Raw genomic sequence first — 22,069 nt, 5'->3', positions numbered from 1 at the left:
AATTAACAATCATCTTTTGATGTACCAACTATCTGCCCTTTGTTGCCAAACTTCTATATAACTTAGCTCCCCTCATCGCCTCCTCAGAGCAGTTCTCTCAGGGTTACTTGAGATGCTTCCTGGGCTTGAAGTCCTAAAAGTTCCCACAAAATAAAACATAACTCTCTTTTAGGTTGTGAACATTTTTTGTGTCTACAGAGATGAGATGCAAAACAACACCCCAGAGGAAAACAAATCATCTAGTCCTCTCCATCCCAAGTCACACTTCTAGGTGTCCTTCTGGCCACTGGGCTTTATAGAAGCCTCTATAACACTGTGTCACATGGTTGTGAACAAAGCAGAAGCTAAATTTTCTCATCTGGTAGAAAATTTCTGTCTGCCACTTGAAAAAAAAGGAAGAGACTAACTTAAATATCTATTATCTCTCTATCCCTCGTATCTCCTGTTTCTCTTGTCTTTTTATCTATGCTCTCGCTCTCTCTTCTCTTTTTATATTTCCAAGGGCCCATCTTATAGTTCAAGATATTGTGGAAGAAAAGATGTCATTTACTCCACTTGACAGACATCTGGTGAATTTTCTGTTTATGCAGAGATGCACTGTAGTTGCACCTCATTAAGAGGTACTTCCCATATCTTGGGGAGAAAACTGTTATTTTCTGCATCATTTCTAAATCATCGTTCACTTTTTTCTTCATCATTTATTTTCTAATTTTGATACTAGATTTTTTTCAATGTTGACAAGAAAGAAAGAAAAAGTGCAAAATGAAACATACAGAATAGTCAGATCAACAACCACCCAATTTTTCCTGGAAATGGCCTAAAGGGACCTGGGCTCTATTCTGAAGCTAGTGTGAATATGCAGGGTGTGATAGTGAAAAGCAAACACCCAGCAGGCCTTACACCTTTATTACAGGAGGTACCTATGAGGGAAAATGGGCAAGAACGGTCAGGCCTCAAGTGAAACAGGGAGCAAGGGGAGGATGGCAGATGATTCCCAGCCTGTTGTGTAGACTAAGGGGAGTTTAGCATGTCTACTTGGGACTTCTCCAGCTAAAGGCAGCCATCAGTGGAAGCCTTGTCTCGCAGGAGTGGGCCTGCCTCAGGTTCCATGCTGGATGGGTCAGGGGTGGGGCAAGCCACAGGAAGTTTGGCTTTGGGGAAAGCAGAGTGTTGGTTTCAGAGCCCAGCAGCAGGGCTTGGTCAACCACACACCCTGCACTTGGAAGTGTGCCAGGTGCTTGCAGCTGTCCAGTGGGTGGCTCACTGTATCCTTGGTTTAATTCTAGATTTGAGTTGCAGGCCAATGCTAAGTGTAGACCCTGCTCTTCTGTTCAAATCTTGAGATGTCCACTACCTCCCCAAGTAATACAGCTTCCACATGGTCACTCCAACTTGTCTTGTATTAACAGTCTGGAGGGAGGCAGCCCTTTTTGTAAAGGTTTGCTTCTGCTGATTTGGGGGTTTACAGAAGGGCAGGGTACTGTCAATGGAGACAACTCGGAAATACACTCGACCACCAAATGCCAGAGGCAGGCACCACTGACTGCATGAATCCTTCCATTAACTCCCCTGGGAGTTAATGTTCCCCTGGGAACATGTCAGTAAGAGAAAGTAAATGGCTGGAACCCACCTTCCTGTCCCAGGACCCTGCAGCCAGGAGCTGGTGTTGAAGATAGGATAAAGGAACCCAAGTACTTCTTCCTGATGCTCAACAACCACTTCCTTTCACACGCTCAAAGCCACAGTTGACCTGAGCTTGCCTGCAAGAAATTTCTGACCTTTCATATAGCTTCTGCACATCTTTTGTTTGTTTTTCCCTCAGATGTTCCTATATTCCTAAGCTGTCTTCTGTTTGGTTTGTTGTCGATGTCATTATTTTGGTTGTTTTCTCCAAAATGCTTCTGCTTTAGTTTTATCTACATTAAGAATCTGAAAAGATCAGAGGTATTAGAGTTCGGGGTCAGGTTTTTCTGTGTACCTTGGAAACTCATGAGCTGACTGTCTCAAGTAGCCTGAAGGAAGCACCAAAAATCTCCTGCCCATCCTGGGAAAAGTCAGACCAAACAAGCCACTCTGGACCTCAGGGAAGTCACTCTGGTTCCACCTTTACAATCTGCCATCCTTATCTTCAGCTGAAAGCACAAGTCCTTCAGATGGTGATGCAGGGCAGGAAAAATGAGCACCAGTGAACAGTCTAAACTCTTGAGGTAAGGGACTTCCCCGGTGGTCCAGTGATTAAAACTTTGCCTTCCTGTGAAAAGGGTACAGGTTCAATCCCTGGTTGGGGAGCTAAGATCTCACATGCTTCATGGCCAAAAACTCAAAACATGAAACAAACAAAATCAGTAAATACTTTAAAAAATGGTCCACATAAAAATACCTTAAAAAAAAAAAAAAGAAAACCCTAAGGTGGAACCTAGCTCTGTCTTTTAGTCTCTGCAGTGTTTGCCAAGTTCCTTGTTGAATCTCAGTTTCCTTGTCTACAACAGCATCCCCACATACCTCGAGGGGCTGCTTAGGAGACCCTTGTCTAAATGAGAAGATGGGCCAGAAGCGGGTTGGCAACTGTACTGTGCTGTGCCCACACGTTGACTAGTCATTAGACAAGCACCTGCAGCATTCTCCTACCCAACCCCAGTCTTGAAGTATATTAACAATTGTTATGTGAAAAAAAAAAAAAAAAACACAATGTTTTCTCTACCTTAACACTAGGTTTGAGGAATGCAAGGTTAACCAAATTGAAACCTATTCCTCACTGAGGCTTTCTCAGACACTTTAACGTCCTGTGAAGCAATCTCCATGAGTGTTTTCCACACAGTGTCCGAGAGGCCCTGAGGGCTCCCACACCACACCCTTTGCTGGAATGCTATATTAGATAACACAATGATCCCTGAGAGGAGGATGAAGGTGTCAGACTTGGTGTCACCTCCAATGCTAATGCCTGGATCATAAGAGACTGGAAAGACAAATGAGTACATTTAACCAATGAAGGGTTAATGCAGGGCTACAACCTGGAATGAATACTCTTGATACCAAAAAAAAAAAAAAAAAAAAACCCACAGGAGAAATTCCCAACATACATGACAAATCTGACCAAGATCTCTCAGAGTTACCAGTGCCCTTCCAGAGTTTACACAGGCCCCCGAGTCGCATTTCTAACAAGAATCCTATGTGATCATGATTCTCAGAGAATAACTGGCCCATGGGAAAGGCCAATTCTATAATAACAAAGCAACGGTGACTTATTTTCTCATATTCAGAGGAGAGGCTTCCAGTTCTCCTAACTCTTCTCTGACTGTCTCTGCTGACCACCTGAGCCGAGATGCTGACTATCAAGCTTCCTCAAACTGGGGCCCCAGGATGCCCATGAGCCCTCCCAGCAAAGTTGTTGTCTTTCCTTCCTACCTTTTCTTTATCATTTGAAGTATAAAGCACATTCCTGCATATACAGCAGATGTCTGATGAACACTTGGTGAACTTCATTGCCTTGTCCACTTTAGCCACTGCATCACAGATTGCACCATCCATGGTCAGACTTCTTCCCAAAACATTGGATGAGCACCTGCTCTGTGCCCAAGACCATCCTGGGTGCCATGGACACATCAGCACATGGAGCAGGCACATGGCTCTTCCCCGTGAGGCTTAGGTCTCAGTGGTATTCTACTCATCCCTTACATTTGCTTAGCTTTGGACAGTCCTCAGAGACTTATTGCATATTTATCTTAGCTAGTTCCATGGCAACCCTATGATGTAGTTATTATCATTCTAAGTTGACAGATGAGAAAGCTGAGGTCCAGCAAGATTAAACGATTAACCCAGGCCATGCAGCTGTGGGTGCCCTAACTGAAATTCAAGTTCGAGTCGTCTTGGGTTGTTTAAACCCATAGTACAACTTGCCTCATCTAAGTCTCCCATTCAGCTCTGCAGAGTAATTACAAGGAAATCCCAATTTCATTTTTTATCCTGTCTCCTGACAGGTCAATGCATGCTTATTCAAGAATTGATCCCTCTTCCAAAACAATGAGCAATTCCAAGGGAAGGCAGAATCCCCCAAACAGTTACTGACATCAACAGCATTCTTCTCAAGGATTACTCAACTGAGGGCTTGCTTAGTGTGTGATCTCAATCATAGAAAAGAAGAACTACTCCAGACTTGATTATCTTTTCAAAAACTTGCAAAACCTGAGAAGCTAAGACTCTTTGAAACAGGAAGCTGTGTTGTTTCCTACCTTACTAATGTCTCTGGTGGTATCAGATGGTATCTCCGTTTCATGAGTGGCAAGACCTAAGCTACCACTGGACGCATAAAGGACTTTGCTAAATTAGCAGGTACCATCATCTTCTTTTTGTTCTCATCTGGGCAAGAACCTATTGAATGCAACAGAAGTGGTTTATTCAGGAGAGGTTTCCAGGAAGACAGTCAGGTTTCTAGGAAAAAGGAGATGGAGCAAGGAGTCTTGGCAGGTGGAAGTTACACCTCCCAGGAGTGCTCTTGGATGGACGGCGTGTAGAGGGAGGTCAGCTGTGCTGCAGTAGGTAGTATGGGGCCAAAGTGGGATTGCTGATTGTAAGATATGTCCATTTTCTTCTCGCTTTTTCCCATTTTGCCTTTCTCTCACCTGTATCATGATGTGTTTGCCTTTCCACTCATCCAAACTCAGCCTTTTACCCTCTTCAGTCAACCTGTCCACAACTGTGTCCATGTTGTCTTCCCTCTGCTTTCATAAATTCTCAACAATTGAGAGGATGGCCACTCCAAAAGGGTCCTCTTTAGTAGTTTTGCGTTCGTAATATTGATTAGTAAGAAGCAGTGAAAGTATAACTGACATATGTGTGCACATACATGTATATTACATTTGTATATATATACATTTTTATATTTCACTGAAAATCCACTCTAAGTCAGGCTGTCAGATGAATCAGCTGATCGGTTGATTTGGTCTTTTTATGTTTGGATCTACGAAGTTGACTGCTTTTCTTGGATCTATATTAGAGGGTAGGGATAGAAAGTCTTTCTGATCTTCTGGGAAACCTTCAACCAGTTGGAGATGAAAGTTAACTGTGTTCGGCAAGTGTTTTAAGGGGAGGGAGTGGGAATATGGGGTTGTTGGTTCATGGAAGCGATAGGAATTGGAGCATGTCTGCAACTCATTTCAGAAAATGGTGACGATTATCATGAACTATGCAGGCTGAGTTATTTCTCTAGGGAGGGGCTGCATGACTCAATAAGAAAAAGGCAGATATATCCAGCAGAATAAAAAGGGTAAAAGGCACAAACAGATAATTCACAGAAAAGGAAATACTAATGACTAATAATTACAGCTAAAAAAAACCCCTCAGTTATTAAGTATTAGTTACATAAATAATGACACCCTTGTTACCTGTAAAATTGGCCAAGTAATTTTTTTCTTTTAGATCTTGGTATTGATGGGTGCTTGTTGAGACTGGCACCAATACGAAATAGAATACAAATTGTTATACAACTTCTGGAAACAATTTGGCAAAATGCACCAAGAGCCTTAGAAATGTGACTAGAGGTAGAAATTATCCTTTGAGAAATCCACTTTACCAAACTAATAAAAATACAAAGACATTTACTGCAGCATTATTTGTAAAGGTGCAAGGGAACAACTTAATCACACGACAGTAAGACAATGATTAAAAAACCATAAATATACAGTATGTTGAAGTCATTACAAATTATATTTTCATATAATTTTTAACTACATGGAATTAGATGCAGGTGGGGCTTCCCTGGTAGCTCAGTGGTAAAGAATCCACCTGCCAATGCAGGGAGATACAGGTTGGATCCCTGGGCTGGAAAGATTCCTTGCAGAAAAAATGGCAACCCACTCCACTATTCTTGCCAGGGAATGCTATGAACAGAGGAGCCTAGAGGGCTACAATCCATGGGCTCATAAAGGAGTCAGACACGACTCAGTGACTGAACAACAGCAATAAAATTTTAAGTACCAGAATACAAAAGGGTGTGCAAATGTGATATCAACTGTAACAAATATGCCTAGAAAAGAGGCAATGGTTCTCTCTTCAAGACACAGGTGGAGGTGGAAATACCAGGGGCCAGGAAACTGACCCTCAGTACACTGAACACTCTTGCCATGTGTACTTTGACTGCACAGGCATAATTTCCCCATAAAACACTTTTCAGGATCATCTATTTCAATGAAATCACGTATCAGCATGCATACAAACATTAAACATCAGCCACACTGGAAAGACCTGGTATTAGAACATAGTGAGTAAATCTACTCTTTGAACAAAGAAGTTGGTAAAAACTATTCCAAGTTACTTTGCAGGTGGATGAAACCAAGTCACTTAACTGACTACATTCCAAGAATGGAATATAATCTTTGCTCTAATAATATTAATGACTGGAAGCTGAGGAAGTCCATGTGCTGCCCTAAAATATAAAAGCTGGGAGATGCCTGCAGCTGGGAAGAAGACTTCATCTATTCAAGATTTCAACCTTCAGAGGTGCTTGTGTATTTCCAGGGAAGGAGCTCATTGGCTCACAAGGCAGCCCATTCCATCCTGCACAATGTGGTTCTCACCAAGGTCTTTCCCACATGTGACTGAATGTAGTTTCCTCTACTACCATCAAATTTCTGCTCTCTGTAGAGTCTGCTTCCTTTTTCTACAGCAGAAGCTATCACATTATAGATTTTCCCATCTCAAGGGAACCCAGGACATTCTAATCCAATTCTCTTTTTAAAAAAAGATTAGAAAACTTTCAGTTCAGTTCAGTTCAGTCGCTCAGTCGTGTCCGACTCCTTAGAAAACTTTGGTCCAGATCAAAGATGTACACATATTGGGATAAAAAGAAAACAAACTAAAATAAACCTGAAGACTTTTATTTTTTATATAAAACATTCCAAGTTCTGTGAAATACCATTGATGTTTCTAGACCTTTATCATCCTAGCCTGTTCTATGCTGCAGGTGGATACCAATGCTCATAAGATGTGGTACCTGAAGAGAATCTAACATTTCAAATGCATAATCTGAAAAGTGAAAAAAGGTAAAATTTTTCTGCTCCATCCTTCTATCCACTTAAGAGGCATTTATTAGGCAGCTATTACTTGTCAAGCATTGTACTGGGCAATAGTCCTGCATTGTCCAAGAGAGTGGCTACTTGCCACATGTGGCCATTCCAATTTAACTTAATAAAATTTGAATAAAATGAAAATCTCAGTTCTTCAACAGCAGTAGCCACATTTCAAGTGCTCAATTAGGTGCTTTACTGAACAGCACAGACACAGAACGTTCCATCACTGCAAGAAAGGTCTACAGGATAGTGCTGTACCAGATAATTGTTTTTTTCTGACTATCCAGGTTTTCTGCGGAAAGAAATGAAAGGGAAGGAGGATTGGCTTAAGATTGTGTACATGGGAAGCAATTCAAGGTGCTAGATGGACAGATAATTGGATGAATACATGAAGGGGTAGCTGAGAAGAGAGGTGGATGGAAAATCAGACGGGTAGATTTCCTTTGTTCTGGATGATCTATTAATATTGATGAAGACTGAACCAGCTCTTGGGATTGGCTTCTAAAGAGCTTGCAATTGAGGATACTCTCAGTTCAACTCTTAAACTTCCTCTTTTCTTCCAACTTAAAAAGGTTGGAGGTATGTAACTCAGAGACAGTAAAGAGATTCAAAAACTTTAGGAGAGTACAGCCTGTCACTTCTCTCTCTCTCTCTATTCCTGTCATATTTGTGAAAGATAATTATTTCTTTGTGAAAGAATTATCAATAATTCTTCATTGGAATGTCAGTAAATAAATGGATTAATATATTCTTGGGTTCCTATTAGGCTATTTAATTTGGTACAGATCCAAAACCATTTGTAGAAATTCAAACTCATTTACTGTAACTACAGATTTTAATGAAGGCTGCAATACCTTTTTAAAACATTTTGGATACCAATCACTGTGTTTTCTGTAACTCTGAGTAATGGGCTACAGACTGGTGATTTGTGGAAAGCTAAGAATTTCTCTTTAGATGGAGGAAATCCTATTTTGGAAAAGATGTAAGAAATTCTGAAAAGGGCTGAAAACTTGAAAAAGTAGAGAATGTCAGTGAGTAGAGGGAGAGGGAGAAGAACTAGCCTGCATTTGCCTGGCACTGTGTGCTGATGTTCTCACATGGGTTCATGTAGTCCTCACATTACTCCCCCCTCCTTGCAACACTTTCTTTACACAGCTTCAGGGACACCAGTTCTGCGTTTTTTCTGATCTCGCTGTCCACCCTTTCTCAGTCTCTCTTTCTGTGTCCTCCTCATTTCTCCGACCTCTGACTTTTGGCATGCCTGGAGATGCAGTCCCTTGCTGTCTACACCTATGTCTCGGTGCTCTTTTCCAGAATCAAGGCTTTACATCTATGTGATGACAACTGTCACTTTTGTATTTTCAGTCAACAGTTCTCCCCGGAGCCGTTTGTCCAACTGCCTACTGCACATCTCCACTTGGATGGCATATAATCAATCTCAGACTTGCTTGCCCCAATTCAGGCTTATTTTGCCCCAGACTTTATCTCTGTTGATGTCAACTCCATCCTTCCAGTTGCTCAGACAAAACTCTTGGAGTCGTCGACTATTTCTCACTTACTCATACGCTGTAAACAAATCCTGTGGCTAGCTTCCGCATTTATAGAGAATCCGTCTATTCTCACCCTTTCTACCTCTACTGCCAAGCCCTGCCCAGTGTCACATCTTCCCTGTATTATCATAAGTGCCTCTTTCAGTTCAGTTCACTCGCTCAGTCGTGTACGACTCTTTGCAACCCTATGAACTGCAGTACACCAGGATTCCCTATCCTTCACCAACTTCCAGAGCTTGCTCAAACTCATGTCTATCGAGTTGGTGATGTCACCCAACCATCTCATCCTCTGTCATCCCCTTCTCCTCCTGCCTTCAGCCTTTCCCAGCATCAGGGTCTTTTCTAAGGAGTCAGTTCTTTGCATCACGTGGCCCAGTATTGGAGCTTCAGCCTCCTTACTGGTTCTTTGTTTCTAATTGTGCTTCCATAGTCTATTCTCCACATGGCAACCAGAACAATCCTTACAGAATATGAGGAGCATAATGTCAAGTTTAATGGAAACTTATCTACAGTCCCTACTCCTTTCAAAGAAAAGCTGAAGTTCTTCCTGGCTGCATAGCTCCACAGAACCCCTGCCCACAGCTCCTCATGTCTCTGTGACTCCCTCTCATAATACCCATCCCTCATTTCTCTTTCGGCCATACTAAACCCTTCTGCTCCTCTAAGAACCTGTCCAGCCACTCTCTCACCTCAGGATATTTGCACTTGGTGTTCCTCTTATCCCCCAGAAACCTGTTCAACTCACTCTCTCGCCTCCCTCCAGACTTTTCTCAAATGTCATCTCATGAGTTTCTTGTTGACCCTCTCCAGTTTAAACTGCCTCTCTCCAATCCCACCCTACTGCTGCCTTCTCTCATCTCCTTTACCTTTCTCTGCAGCACTCATGACCATGTGAGACACTGTAGCTTTTGGCTATCGATTATTCCCTGACTAGAATATAAGCTTCATGAGGTCAGAGAGTTTTGTCTATACCGTTCACGGATGTGCCGTATCGCTGGAACAGTGCCTGGCATGTCATAGGTTGCTATTAACTATTTGCTGAATGACTGACTGGAGAACCCCATTTGCTGAATTAATGAGGCAGTAACTCTTCTTATCACTAGGTTACACATACAGATTCTGAGGCACAGAGAGGGTAACCTACTTGCTCTATGTCACACAGTCCATTTCTTCAAACTCAGGAATTCAATCAGTATCCTATACTGAAAAGGACCAAGGATATATAAGCAAGAAAAATCTTATGACTATGATTCCCTGGCACCAATACCCATGAAACCAAAAGTATCTAGGGCCTTAGGCTTGGAATCTGATCTTAACAGCAGGTGGTCCTGCAGAAATGCTGACCACTTGGAGTCTGTGGGCAGAGCTCTTCTAGATGGACAGGCAGATTCAGGATGGTAGGCAGTGACTTCACAACCTCCTCTCTTCTCTATATTCTTTTTTTTTTTTAATTTTAAATTGGAGTATAATTGCTATACAATGTTGTATTGGTTTGTGCTGTAAGTATACATTGGTCCCCTCGCTCCTGAGCCTCCTCGACCCCATTCCAGCCCTCTAGGTCATCAAAGAGCAGCAAGCCGAGTTCCCTGTGCTACACATATGCTTCCCGCTAGCTTTCTGTTTCACTCACCCTAGTGTACACATCTCAATGCTACTCTCTCAAATCGTCCCACCCTCTCCTTCCCCTGCTGTTATATATACTTTAGAAGATTCATCAAGTTCACCTGAGAGGCTGATCCCCCTCAGAGAGACTCAACACTTAAATACACACACACACACACACACACACACACACCAGATTACTGATGTTACTAAACTGGGATATCATTCAGCACGTGGCCCTTTTTCAGACATGACTGAGTTCAACCAAACTCCCACTACTGTCAAGGATCAGCACTCTTCATCACAGGCATGGCAGTTTTCCACTTTAGTAAAGTTTTAGAATAAAACAGATTTCAAATTAATAATATCTTTTTTGTACTTTGGGGACTTTGAAAGGTTGGAGGGTGGATGTCTAACTATAGTCAGGAACCAGAAACACCACTATTATTTAACATCACTGTGGAAGTTCCCACCAAAGCAATAAGGTGAGAGAAACAAATGAGAAATACCAGAAAGGAGGATATAATTCTGTCAGTGCTTCACAAATAATTTGATTATGGACCTAGTAGTCCTAAAGGAATTTATTTTTAAAAGTCGGTAAGGTAGTCAGCTTAAAACACGTATTTTCTTTCATACTACCAACAATTGTTTAGAAAATTTGTTAGGGAAAAGTATCTCATTCACAATAACCTGAGGAATATAAAGGTAGATAAAAATGTAAAAAGAAACGTGCAACACCAAAAACTTAAAGCCCTATGGTAAGCAGAGTAATCAGACATAGTATGTTCCCAAATATAAAAGCCTGACATGTAACGTTATCAATTCTTCCTAAACTTATTTACAAATGTAACAAAATTTCACTCAAAATTATGTTTTTGTAAGTATTGACTACGGGATCCAAAAGTTTATCTAATAGGACAAATGGTTCTAAAAGATAAGACATACTGGAAATGAATACTGAAACGCAGTTGTTTAATCAGATAATATACATAAATAATCTAATAAATCTACACAAACAATTTGGAGGCATCCAGGGAGCTGGTGTCCCACGGGCCACCTGTCTTCACGCAGGTGCCCACTGCGGTCATCTGACCTGCCGTCTCACTCTTCCCGTGGAGGCTGGCCGAGCCCCTGCCAACGCAGGTCCCAAGACCCGAAAAGACACCTCCCCTCTCCAAGTCTAGGTGGTTGGATGCCAGCTCAACCCAAGATCAAAGGGGAGAACCTAGCCCTTAATCTGAAACAAATTTCAGATCTCTTAATCTGAAAACAAAATTCAAATGCTTTGCCTAGTGTGCCCTCTTTTTTAAGTTCCTTAGATTTCAGTTTGTGGTTTCAAGTTCTGATGAGTAAACCCTTCATCTTGTAATTTGCCTAGGTTTTCACCCTAGAAAATGTCTGCCAAATCTTCTAGCAGTGCCTGCCTAAAAACATTAGCTTTCAGGGACAGTTTAACTGATAAGGAAATACAGAAAATTTTAAGATTTTCAGTTTTAAAAATGATAATCCACCTACCTCTCACAACTATTTTGATTATTTGCCTGTTGCCTTTTATATGTACATATAATTTCACGTTGTTGCAATCTTTGTTTGCATTCTCTTCGTTCTTATAAACATTTGTCTGTGATTTTATCTGGTATCCAAAACTACTTTTAATGACTACATAATAATCTATTCTTTAAACGGACTACAATTTATTCAAAACATCCTTCATGTGTCAAACATTTAGACTGCTCTCATTTCTTGTTTTCTACTATGAGAACAATGCCACAACGAACATCTTTGTGCACATTATGTGTTGGTAATACATTTTCGACCTTTTCCCCTCAGGGTAAAATCACAGGACTAGAACTAATGGATTAAAGCCATGTGTATCTCGATGGCTCATGTTAGATACAAAATTTATTAAAACAAGTTACATTGCACCAGCAATGAGTAAGTGTTCCAGCAATGAATAAGGTTCACTGCAAACTCACCAGCATTGAGCGTCACCATTAGATTTTTTTTTATATAATCAGAATGACATTTCAAACTTAAATATATTTTCTAAAGAAGGATCCCCAATTCTAAATATTTTTTTTTCAATTCAACTTTGCAACACTCACTAAAATTTTACACTGGTGAATGTGAATTTATGAAGTTTGAGATATCCATCACCTCATCCCATTTATCATAGTATAGATGGAGGTTGCATATACAGTTATTGGAGCTGGCCAGACAAGAATGGCAGGGAAAGGGCTCCCCGACTTCTGACTTCAGAAATTATAAGAAAAGAGACCCTGGAAGGAAGCAGTCACAGCTGTGTGTCCTATCTCTCCCATCCAGGCTTTGACCAGAGTTAGGGGGTTTGGAGAGCTGTTTGATAAACTAGGGGACTCTCAAGAGGATATCTCTCTGCAAAGTATCTCCTTACCCACATGGGGTGGCCAGAGCAGTTAAGTTGGTGGTCAGGCAGAAAAAAGATCTGGTTTGCAGTCTTGCGTGTCCCTTGGTTTGTACAGGACATGCACATGGAGTCAAAGAGGAGCATGTCTGACGGGCGCCTGCCAGTTCAAAAGAAAGAGTAGAGCTTGAGCCAGGAACTTGATGGTGGTGTGGTTCTCCATTCTACAGGGCTGAGTGAAGACTCCATCACCTTGGAGAGGTCACTGTGTCTGGGGAGGACTGAGAATGAATGGATCCTGAGGTCATTACTACAAACACTGCAGCAGATGCCAGCACAAAGACTCAGGGTTGGGACTGGGTCGACCCCCACCTTAGCAGACACCAGTCACGTCAATCAAGAACCAACAAGAGATTAGAGTACCCTCTTCTCCCTCTGCCCATGCATTGAGTCATGCTGGCCCTTCTCTACTGCCATCTTAGAAAGGACCAATGAGAGGAGACAAGGAACTGAAATTACAAGCTGATTAACAGAGTATGAGTAAAACCTAAAGTTATCATTCAAATGAATGGAAGGATAAGACTAAATTTAAACCACTTATGACTAAAATTTGTGAATACTGTTTTCTTTTACCCAGCAGGTGGGAAGCTGGTAAGAGATTCAGATAGTTTTGGAAACTAAAGAAACTTCATTTACATTGCACAACCAAATTGTACTATGGGCATTTTTAGTGAATCAGCTAAAGGAGTATGATGTCAATTTATGTAAAACTTTGTATCCACGTATGCATATATAGAGAAATGTTAATGGTAGTAAACTCATCATGGTGAGATCTGGGGTGGTTTTTACTATTTTTTTCCTTTTCTTTATGATTGATGTTGTTCATTTATTATTACTATATTATTTTTCCAAACTGCAAGGACTGTGATTAGGAATGCAGACAGGTAAAAATTCTATCTGTTTTTGTGTCTCTGATCTCATGTAACTAGGGGTCAAGGACTTGACTTCTAACTCTACTTGTTTTCCAGTGCTTTGCAGTCTAGGCCCCTTCCCCCTCACAAGATTCTATAATCTTACACTCATCATGTAGGATTTATGGAAATGACACATGAATTAAAGATGATCTTCAAGTTGGAAAACACTTCAGTGAAATTCTTTTTTAAAGTTTGACTTGTTTTCAGATCAGTCTGTGAGAAAAGGAAAGAAAATATAAATAATTAATGATGAGTAGAGGCTCTTTCCACTCTTGCCTTAAACATTAAGGTTTAGAGAGATACTCTCATGACCGAAAATGCATAACAGACCAAATGATGGGTACTTTTTCTCAGCTGCTGTGTATTATGCCATTGGGAATTTTTAAAAAGCTGGTAAGATCATATAAGTCAGTTGCTACTCAATTCCATTTTTAACCTCGAAAGCCTGAATGTGTCACTGATTAGTAGATGATGGACCAGGCCAGAGCTATGAAAATAGATCAAGTTCTATCCAAGAGCCTCTACTTTTTCCCGATTTCATGTGAAACCACTTCTCATTGCCTTTCTTTCACTTCTGCTTTCTACCATACAGTTTTTTCTTTTTCTAGTTTAAAATATGATCTCATGTAGACTCTCTGATTTGATGCTCACCACATCAAACGGGTGGCTACCATGATCCTTATTTTGGAGATGAATAAACGAGGCTCAGAGTTAAGGGCTTGTCTGAGTCTTCTCACTGGCAAGCAGAATGGCCAGGAACCGCTCCTATGTCTCTCCTCTCTACAGTCACTTGGACCACACAGAACCCCAACAGGTGCTGACTTTAGGGTCCCAGTATTTTCTTAGGAAAGCAAAGACAATCCTTGCCATCGGCTCCAATTACTGCATTTCTAAGCCCTGCCTTGAGAAATACCTGCTGACGTATGTTCATGACCTCACACTTGTGCTTTCACAGAAAAGAGAAGGTTAGCAGGACTCCTGAGGAAGCAGGGTAGGGGTTAGCTGCCTTTCATGGACTACTCCCTTGTCTCTTTTTCCTTCTTCTCCAGCCAAGGCTGTAATTCTAAGAAAAGCAGGCACTGACCCTAGGGATCCTGGTCTAAAAAATCCAAAATCTAAGAAGTAGTCCCATTGGTACATGCTCAGCCTCTTTATGAGGGAGAAACTCTAAGGGGTCTGTTGTAGAAACATGACTGGCTTATGTCAGCATTGTCAGGAACAGGAAAAGGGGACGCTGCTTACAATTGTTACAACAGTTAATAACTACTACAACAGCTAATTATAATAATTATTATAAGTTAAAAATCACTGTAACTTGAATCCAGTGATGAGAGAATTGAGCATAGATACTGAAGATCTAGCCTGAACTTTTGAAATTGCTTACTAAAGGATTTTAGACTCCTTATTAAATTTCTTTGAGGTTCAATTTCCCCATTACTGTATTTTTAAATTTTGCATTTTATGTTATGCAGCCATGGAAAGGGTAGTTATTTCTAAGGATAATAATCACTATTATTAGCATTTGGTTTTTAAATGGATGATTTTGAAGGTCATATGTAAACCATAAAACATAAAACAAAATTTTTAAATACAGTGATAATATCATTATTATAAGATTATTGTTAACATTACCCAACCTATCTCTTCCTGTTTTGTATTTCTTCTTCCAAATGCTTTCAGGATCAACATCTCCACTCTTCACTACCATCCACAATGTTTGTTTCTTTTCCCATGATGGATCATGCTGACTCTCAAAACATTGCATCTTTCACTCCTAACATTTCTCCCCGCCCCATGGCATATCTGATACACCTTTGGAAATATATGCTGAAGAATGTATAGGCTATTTATTCCGTGTGGTTTTAGTGGGTAAGTGAATAAACTGACTGGTGTGGGTCTCAAGGAGCGATCGTCGTTAACTGTGGGGTTACTTTTGCCTTCTTCTATCACAGGGACAAGGGAAATGGCGACCTCAGCTGATGGGATTGAAACTGTAGGTGAAGTTGCTGGGACCACACCCTACGACTATGAGGCGGCACTGCCGTGCGAGAAGAGCAACGTCAAGGAGCTGGCGGCCCAGTTCCTGCCCCCGCTGTACTCCCTGGTGTTCGTGACCGGCCTGCTGGGCAACGTGGTGGTGGTGGTGATACTCACAAAGTACAAGCGGCTCCGGATCATGACCAACATCTACCTGCTCAACCTGGCCATTTCTGACGTGCTCTTCCTATTCACGCTGCCATTCTGGATTCACTATGTTAGGTGGAACGAGTGGGTGTTTGGCCACCGCATGTGTAAGTTGCTCTCCGGGCTCTATTACATGGGCTTGTACAGTGAGATCTTTTTCATCATCCTCTTGACCATAGACCGGTATCTTGCCATCGTCCACGCCGTGTTTGCCCTTCGAGCCCGGACAGTCACTTTTGGTATTGTTACCAGCATCTTCACCTGGGTCCTGGCAGGGCTAGCAGCCCTCCCTGAATTTTTCTTTCATGAGACCCAAGAGGAGGCTGGACAGACTTTCTGCAGTCCTCTTTACCCAGAGGATAATGAAAATGCCTGGAAGCGATTCCATGCTCTGAGAATGAATATCCTGGGTCTCGCTCTGCCTCTGCTTGTTATGGCCATCTGCTATTCAGGAATTATTAAAACACTGCTGAGATGCCCCAGTAAAAAAAAATACAAAGCCATTCGACTTATTTTTGTAATTATGGTGGTCTTCTTTATTTTCTGGACACCCTACAATCTGGTTGTCCTACTCTTTGCTTTTCAAATGCACTTGAAGGCTGATTGTGAACAGAGCAGACAGCTGGACCTGGCCATGCTGGTGACAGAGGTGATCGCCTACACGCACTGCTGTGTCAACCCCGTGATCTATGCCTTCGTTGGTGAGAGGTTCCGGAAGCACCTCCGCCACTTTTTCCACAGATATATGGCCACCTACCTGGGAAAATTCATGCCATTTCTTCCTAGTGAAAAACTGGAAAGAACCAGCTCTGTCTCCCCATCAACAGGGGAGCAGGAACTCTCTGCTGTATTTTAGGTCAGATGCAGAACATTGCCTAAAGAAGATGTACAGAACAGATGAAGCCAACACATCGACCTCTTCACCAGTCCTTTGGACTTCCAGCACAATGGCCATAGCTCTTGAAGCCATTAAAATATATACACAATGGTGACGGTGTATCTATGCACCCCAAAGTCATTACCAAAGGTCAACGGCTGGACAATGACTTCTTATGAACCCTGAAAAGCAGAGCTTTGCTTGATTCACTCGAGTCACATAATTTTAATGCGCCTGAATGTTAGATGGTTACTATATGCAGCTATAAACTAGTCAAGCTTTTTATATCTTAAATCTTAACTTCAGCCAGTTATTGATATAAATGAAACATAATAAACATAAATGAAATATTAATAAATCAATTACATTTCTTCTTACTATTACAATGTAATAAATCAGCTTATTGCAAGGACTGATGCTCAAGCTGAAACTCCAATACTTTGGCCACCTGATGCAAAGAGCCAACTCACTGGAAAAGGCTCTGACACTGGGAAAGATTGAAGGCAAGGGGGAGAATAGAAGAAGAGCAATTTGGCATTTTCAGTACAGAGAATAACCCACTCCAGTACTCTTGCCTGGAAAATCCCATGGACGGGGGAGCCTGGGAGGCTGCAGTCCATGGGGTCGCTAAGAGTCAGACACAACTGAGCAACTTCACTTTCACTTTTCACTTTCATGCACTGGAGAAGGAAATGGCAACCCACTCCAGTGTTCTTGCCTGGAGAATCCCAGGGATGGGGGAGCCTGGTGGGCTGCCGTTTATGGGGTCACACAGAGTCGGACACGACTGGAGCGACTTAGCAGCAGCAGCAGCAGTACAGAGAATAAAGGTCCTGTTCATAGAAACTTCTCAGAGCCCTGAGATGTGTGGACACTATCTTAATTTACCCCACTCTCACTGTTTATCCAGTAACTGTGTGTTAGGTGATACAGGCAGGATGCAAAAACATTGTCTTAGGTTAAGTGAAGGATGCCAAACTGTATTAGACAAACACGTTCCTTGCCCCCATGAAACGTTCCCTATAGTAGAGGATGTAAGACAGAAACAAATAACTCCAGTGCAAAGAAGAGCATACTCAATGCTACACCTGGGTCAGGAAGAAAGACCATTTCCACTGGAATCTGAGGGAGGAAGACTTAATGGAGGAAGTAGCTTTTGAGCAGGTCTCTGAAGAAGTGGGAGGTTTGGGGGGAAGGCTCTGTAAGCCAGTGAGGAGAGGGGAAGGCACGAATGTGGGTGGATGGCAGAGTGAGGTGGGGAGGCTGGGATGGGGATGATGTTTAGGCAGAGTACCTCAGGCTTTATTGGGGAAGGCATGGGGAGCAAGGAAATCAAAATGGTGTGTCAGGAAGATAATTCTGGTATCACATGGAGGATGGAGCAGAGGCCCCAGAACTGTGGAGGGCGCTAAGTTAGGAGACAAGTGCAAGTGTGGAGACAAGGAAAGATCAACGACTGATCAAGAAAGGTGCCAAGAGCACCCTGAGGAGAATCTGGCCAAGAGGCAGTGTGAAGGAAGAGTTAAAACACTAGGAGCAGTATATGGTTGATGCGGGGAAAAAAGGTGGGGGCAAAACAGAATGTTAAAAAACGAAAAAGAGACACACACATTTTTCATTGTGTTTAGAAGCGCTGACCATCTTCTTAAAATGGATATAAAGGAAAAGAGGAACAATGGTTGTCTTTAGGGAGGGGCATGTGTAGAGAAGAGAAGGAGGATAGTTCTCTGAACACTCTTCTGCATCTTTTGGACTCTGAAACATGGGAACGTGTTGTTTTTTTTTTAAATAAACATTTTAGAATTATATTTTAAAAATGAAAGACTAGGCTACTATTCATATATAGTATCCATTCTACTAGCCATAAAGAGATTAGATGTCCTCTGCCATGAATGAACCTCTGACCTGGTTAGATTATTTCTAAGATCCTTTATAGCCAAAGTAAACTCTGATCTTGATAAAGTTTTAGAAAGTAGATGCTCAAAGTCTACAAAATACATTGCTGTTGTTGTTGTTTTAAAAGGAGGTGACACAGTGAACAATTTTACAGCATCACCTCCTACTGGCCATGACACCAAGTGCAGTTCCTGTGCTCACTAAGGTATACTCAGTTTTCACGTGTTCAGTCATTCATCTGGTCATGTATCCATTCATTCAAAAAACATTTGCTGAGCACATGTCATGTTCTTAACTAAGCCCCTCAGGAAGCTACTGTCAGACTGAATTAGACACTGCTTTGTCCTACGCTGTCCAAGTTCAAAATCATGTCTTAAAAACTGCCAGTGCCTAAATTCAATCCAAATGACAGAGACTTCCACTGTAAGACCAGTTCAGTTCAGTTGCTCAGTCATGTCCGACTCTTTGTGATCCCATGGACTGCAGCACACCAGGCTTCCCTGTCCATCACCAACTCCTGGAGCTTACTCAAACTCATATCCATCGAGTTGGTGATGCCACCCAACCATTTCATCCTCTGTCAGCTCCTTCTTCTCCTGCCTTCAAGACCAGAAAACACTCCAACTCCAGAACATTTCACATTCTAGTCAAACGCTTGGAGAAATGATGTACATGCTCTTAGCTAGCCATGCAATCCAGCCTCAACTGCTGGTGAGTGGCCTTGAGGTTTCTTACCTTCATGTGACCCTGTCTAAAAGGTCTTACCTCAGTCCAACCCTAAATGGACAGCACAGGATATGAACTGTGGAACACTAAACCGCACAACATGAATCTCAATTTGGCTAGGAAACTCTGAAGTTACTTTTTCTCTTTTTTGTGGTTCAGCCAAAATGTAAATGAAGCAATCATGTACAAACTATACACCTCTGATTCTCTCTTGCACTATGAAGAATCTGCCCTTAGATAACCGCAAGTGCAGGACTATAGGTGCTGGTTTATACTCCCTTGATCCTGAAAGCTTTCAGTTCTGTGGCCCACACAAAGCTGCACAAAACCAAATCATGGATTCAGCATGCTCCCACCCTGCTCCCCATCCCCATGCTGTCCAATGGAACCAACTGCAATGATAGAAAAGTTCTACATCTGTGTTGTCCAATGTAATCACTACTGATCACATGCACTTACTGAGCACCTGAAATGTGGCTAGTGAGACTGAGGAAGTGAAGTTTTCATTTTCATTCCATTTTAATTAAATAGCCAACATGCGGCTAGTGGCTACTTCATGTGGTTAGTGGTGCAGCACTAGCCTCTTCAAACTTGCCTCTTCATCTCTGCTCTGCCTGTACATCAAGCCTCCTGTGGTCAGCAATCACATCTTGAACACTGTGTGACAGGCTAGGGAAAATGCCAGTGATGCAAACATGAATAAGATTCATTTCTGGAAAACTCACCATTCCGTGGAATAGACTCAAGTGACTATAATGAAATGTGACAGGTGCCCAAAAGCCCCTGCAGCAGAAACAGAATGAAATCATTGAAGAAAAGTACACAGAGAAAATGCTATTCTGATTAGGCTGGGTTCCCCCCAAGGCAATTCCTGAGCAGGAAGTGGAGAACAAAGAGTTTATTTGAAAGGAAACTCCAGGAGGGAGTGGGGAAGTTCAACAGGAGAGGAAGATGCCAAACAAGGGTACATTACAGTGTACCTTCCACTGAGGGGTAACTGGAGCTCAAAACCACTAGAAAACTGTTGGGAAACAGTGTAACTCACAGTCCTCCATTATCCCATGTGAGGGGGAAGAAAGTTGGGGTATTAACATCGTACTCCGATTGGTCATTGGCTGACTGGCACTAATTTACCAGGACTTTCAGCCTGCCTGGTGCTCAGAGCCCTTCCAGCTTTGGGAAAAGCTCCCAGGCAACAAGATGCAGATATGGATGCTGGAAGCCAGCTGGGCACACTCAGTTAAGGCTTGAGGGATAAAGTGTTTGCTACATATTTGAAAGACTTTTTCATATACCAAAGAGGGGAATCAAGAGCAACGTCCAGCCAGGTAGGTCAATATGCTGGCAGCCACGACGACACAAAAGTGCACTAGAGAGAGTCTACTGTGGTGAAGACTAGGGTGACCTTGACCATGGCAGGTGACCTTGAACACACCACAGTGCTGACTTTCCTGACGCTCCTCTTTTTTTGCTGAGAATCATATCCTGGTGGTTTAAAAAATACGATCCTTTTCCAGCTTGACTTTTTGAAGTTTTCTTCAAATTCCAGAGCCAAATTTCTAATCTTCACACCTTCTGAACAAAGCAGGTTTATGTCCTTCACAGTCTGTGGGCTTTCAATCACTGAGGTTTTCGCCACTTTCTGCCCAGATAAACCCCGGGTTTAGTTAAGGCCGCCATTTCTCTTCTCAATTCACTGATCCAATCCAGGATTTGGTGAACTGTGACCCAGGGGCCAAACACAGCTCACTGTCTGCTCTGTGAGTAGAGTGTCACTGGAGCACAGCCATGCTCGTTTGCTTATGAGCTGTCTGTGGCTGCTGTTGTGCTGCCATAATAGAGCTGAGCGACTGTGACAGAGGCCGCACAGTCCACAAATCCTGAACCGTTTACTTTCTTGTCTCTACAGAATAAGTTTCCTGAACCTGGATAATTCATGCCCCACAGGATCTGTGGCTCTGATATGCATAGCCAAAATAAGAGAGACTAGACTTGGGGCAGGGCAGGGGGGTTACTCAGCACGTGAGGTTTGTAGACAAGCTGCCAAAATACGCAGATTAGTTCTAGCTTGACCATGGATGCAGTTCTAAACAATCAAAATAGGGTTAGACTGTATAGTAGTCAAATTCTGGTCACTAATGCAAAAATGCTACCAGTCTATACCAAGAGAGCACACTGAAAGTTTCAGCTGGGGCAGCCAGACCCCACAGATGCGGTATTCTAAAGCAGGCCATATGCAGAATGGACACAGGAATTGTTAAAACATATTTCACAACTCTTGAGACACTTCACCTCTACTCGGGACAAAGAAATTGAGTTGATTAAAATTAGGGAGACGCTTAAAAAGAAACTCTCTGCTGAGGTCTGCTGGTACCACCTCTCTCTCAGGGATGGGGAGGAAGGAAGGCATGGTGGGTGCTATCTCTCACCTCAAGCTTGTTAAGAGCTATGCCAATGGAGCCACACAAAGAGAATGATACAAGTCACTCAGGTTAAAGAAGATCTGACTCTCATTCAGGAAATGGGGAGACCAGAGACAGGCCAGCCATCTGCTCTGGGGCTGGAGTAGAGAAAAACTGCCACTACTTTGGGATAGACCTATGTTTTCAGAGTTGATTTTGGCAAAGAACGTGGGATTGTTTTCCACAGACCAAATGAGAAAGAGCTGGCTGGGGGATTTCTAATCTTGCCCAAGAAGACTGCCTGGATGGAGTTTGTCTGTAGGATGAGAAAAATATGTGTGCAGTGGACAGCCAAAACAACAGGATACTCCTGTTATGCTGAAGACGAATATTCCCAGGGACGTCTTTAAT

The 22,069-nt window shown here is 42.2% G+C and overlaps 1 protein-coding gene across 2 annotated transcripts in view; it reads left to right on the top strand.

Moving 5' to 3' along the window:
• Positions 1–19,175, top strand: part of CCR3 (C-C motif chemokine receptor 3) — a 33,926-nt gene extending 14,751 nt beyond the window's left edge. Inside the window, exons 1-2 of one of the 2 annotated variants that reach the window (XM_061397022.1) lie at positions 4,146–4,329; positions 15,526–19,174. In XM_061397022.1, the coding sequence (XP_061253006.1) occupies positions 15,537–16,613 (1,077 nt within the window). In that variant the 5' untranslated portion in view covers positions 4,146–4,329; positions 15,526–15,536 and the 3' untranslated portion in view covers positions 16,614–19,174. Of the gene's footprint in view, positions 1–4,145; positions 4,330–15,525 lie in introns of those variants that run through there. The other variant, XM_061397023.1, reaches the window with a different exon arrangement.
• Positions 19,176–22,069: the final 2,894 nt, after the last annotated feature.

Source organism: Bos javanicus, chromosome 22, assembly GCF_032452875.1.
Source record: "Bos javanicus breed banteng chromosome 22, ARS-OSU_banteng_1.0, whole genome shotgun sequence".
NCBI lineage: Eukaryota > Metazoa > Chordata > Mammalia > Artiodactyla > Bovidae > Bos > Bos javanicus.
This window is presented reverse-complemented; position numbering and strand designations above follow the sequence as displayed.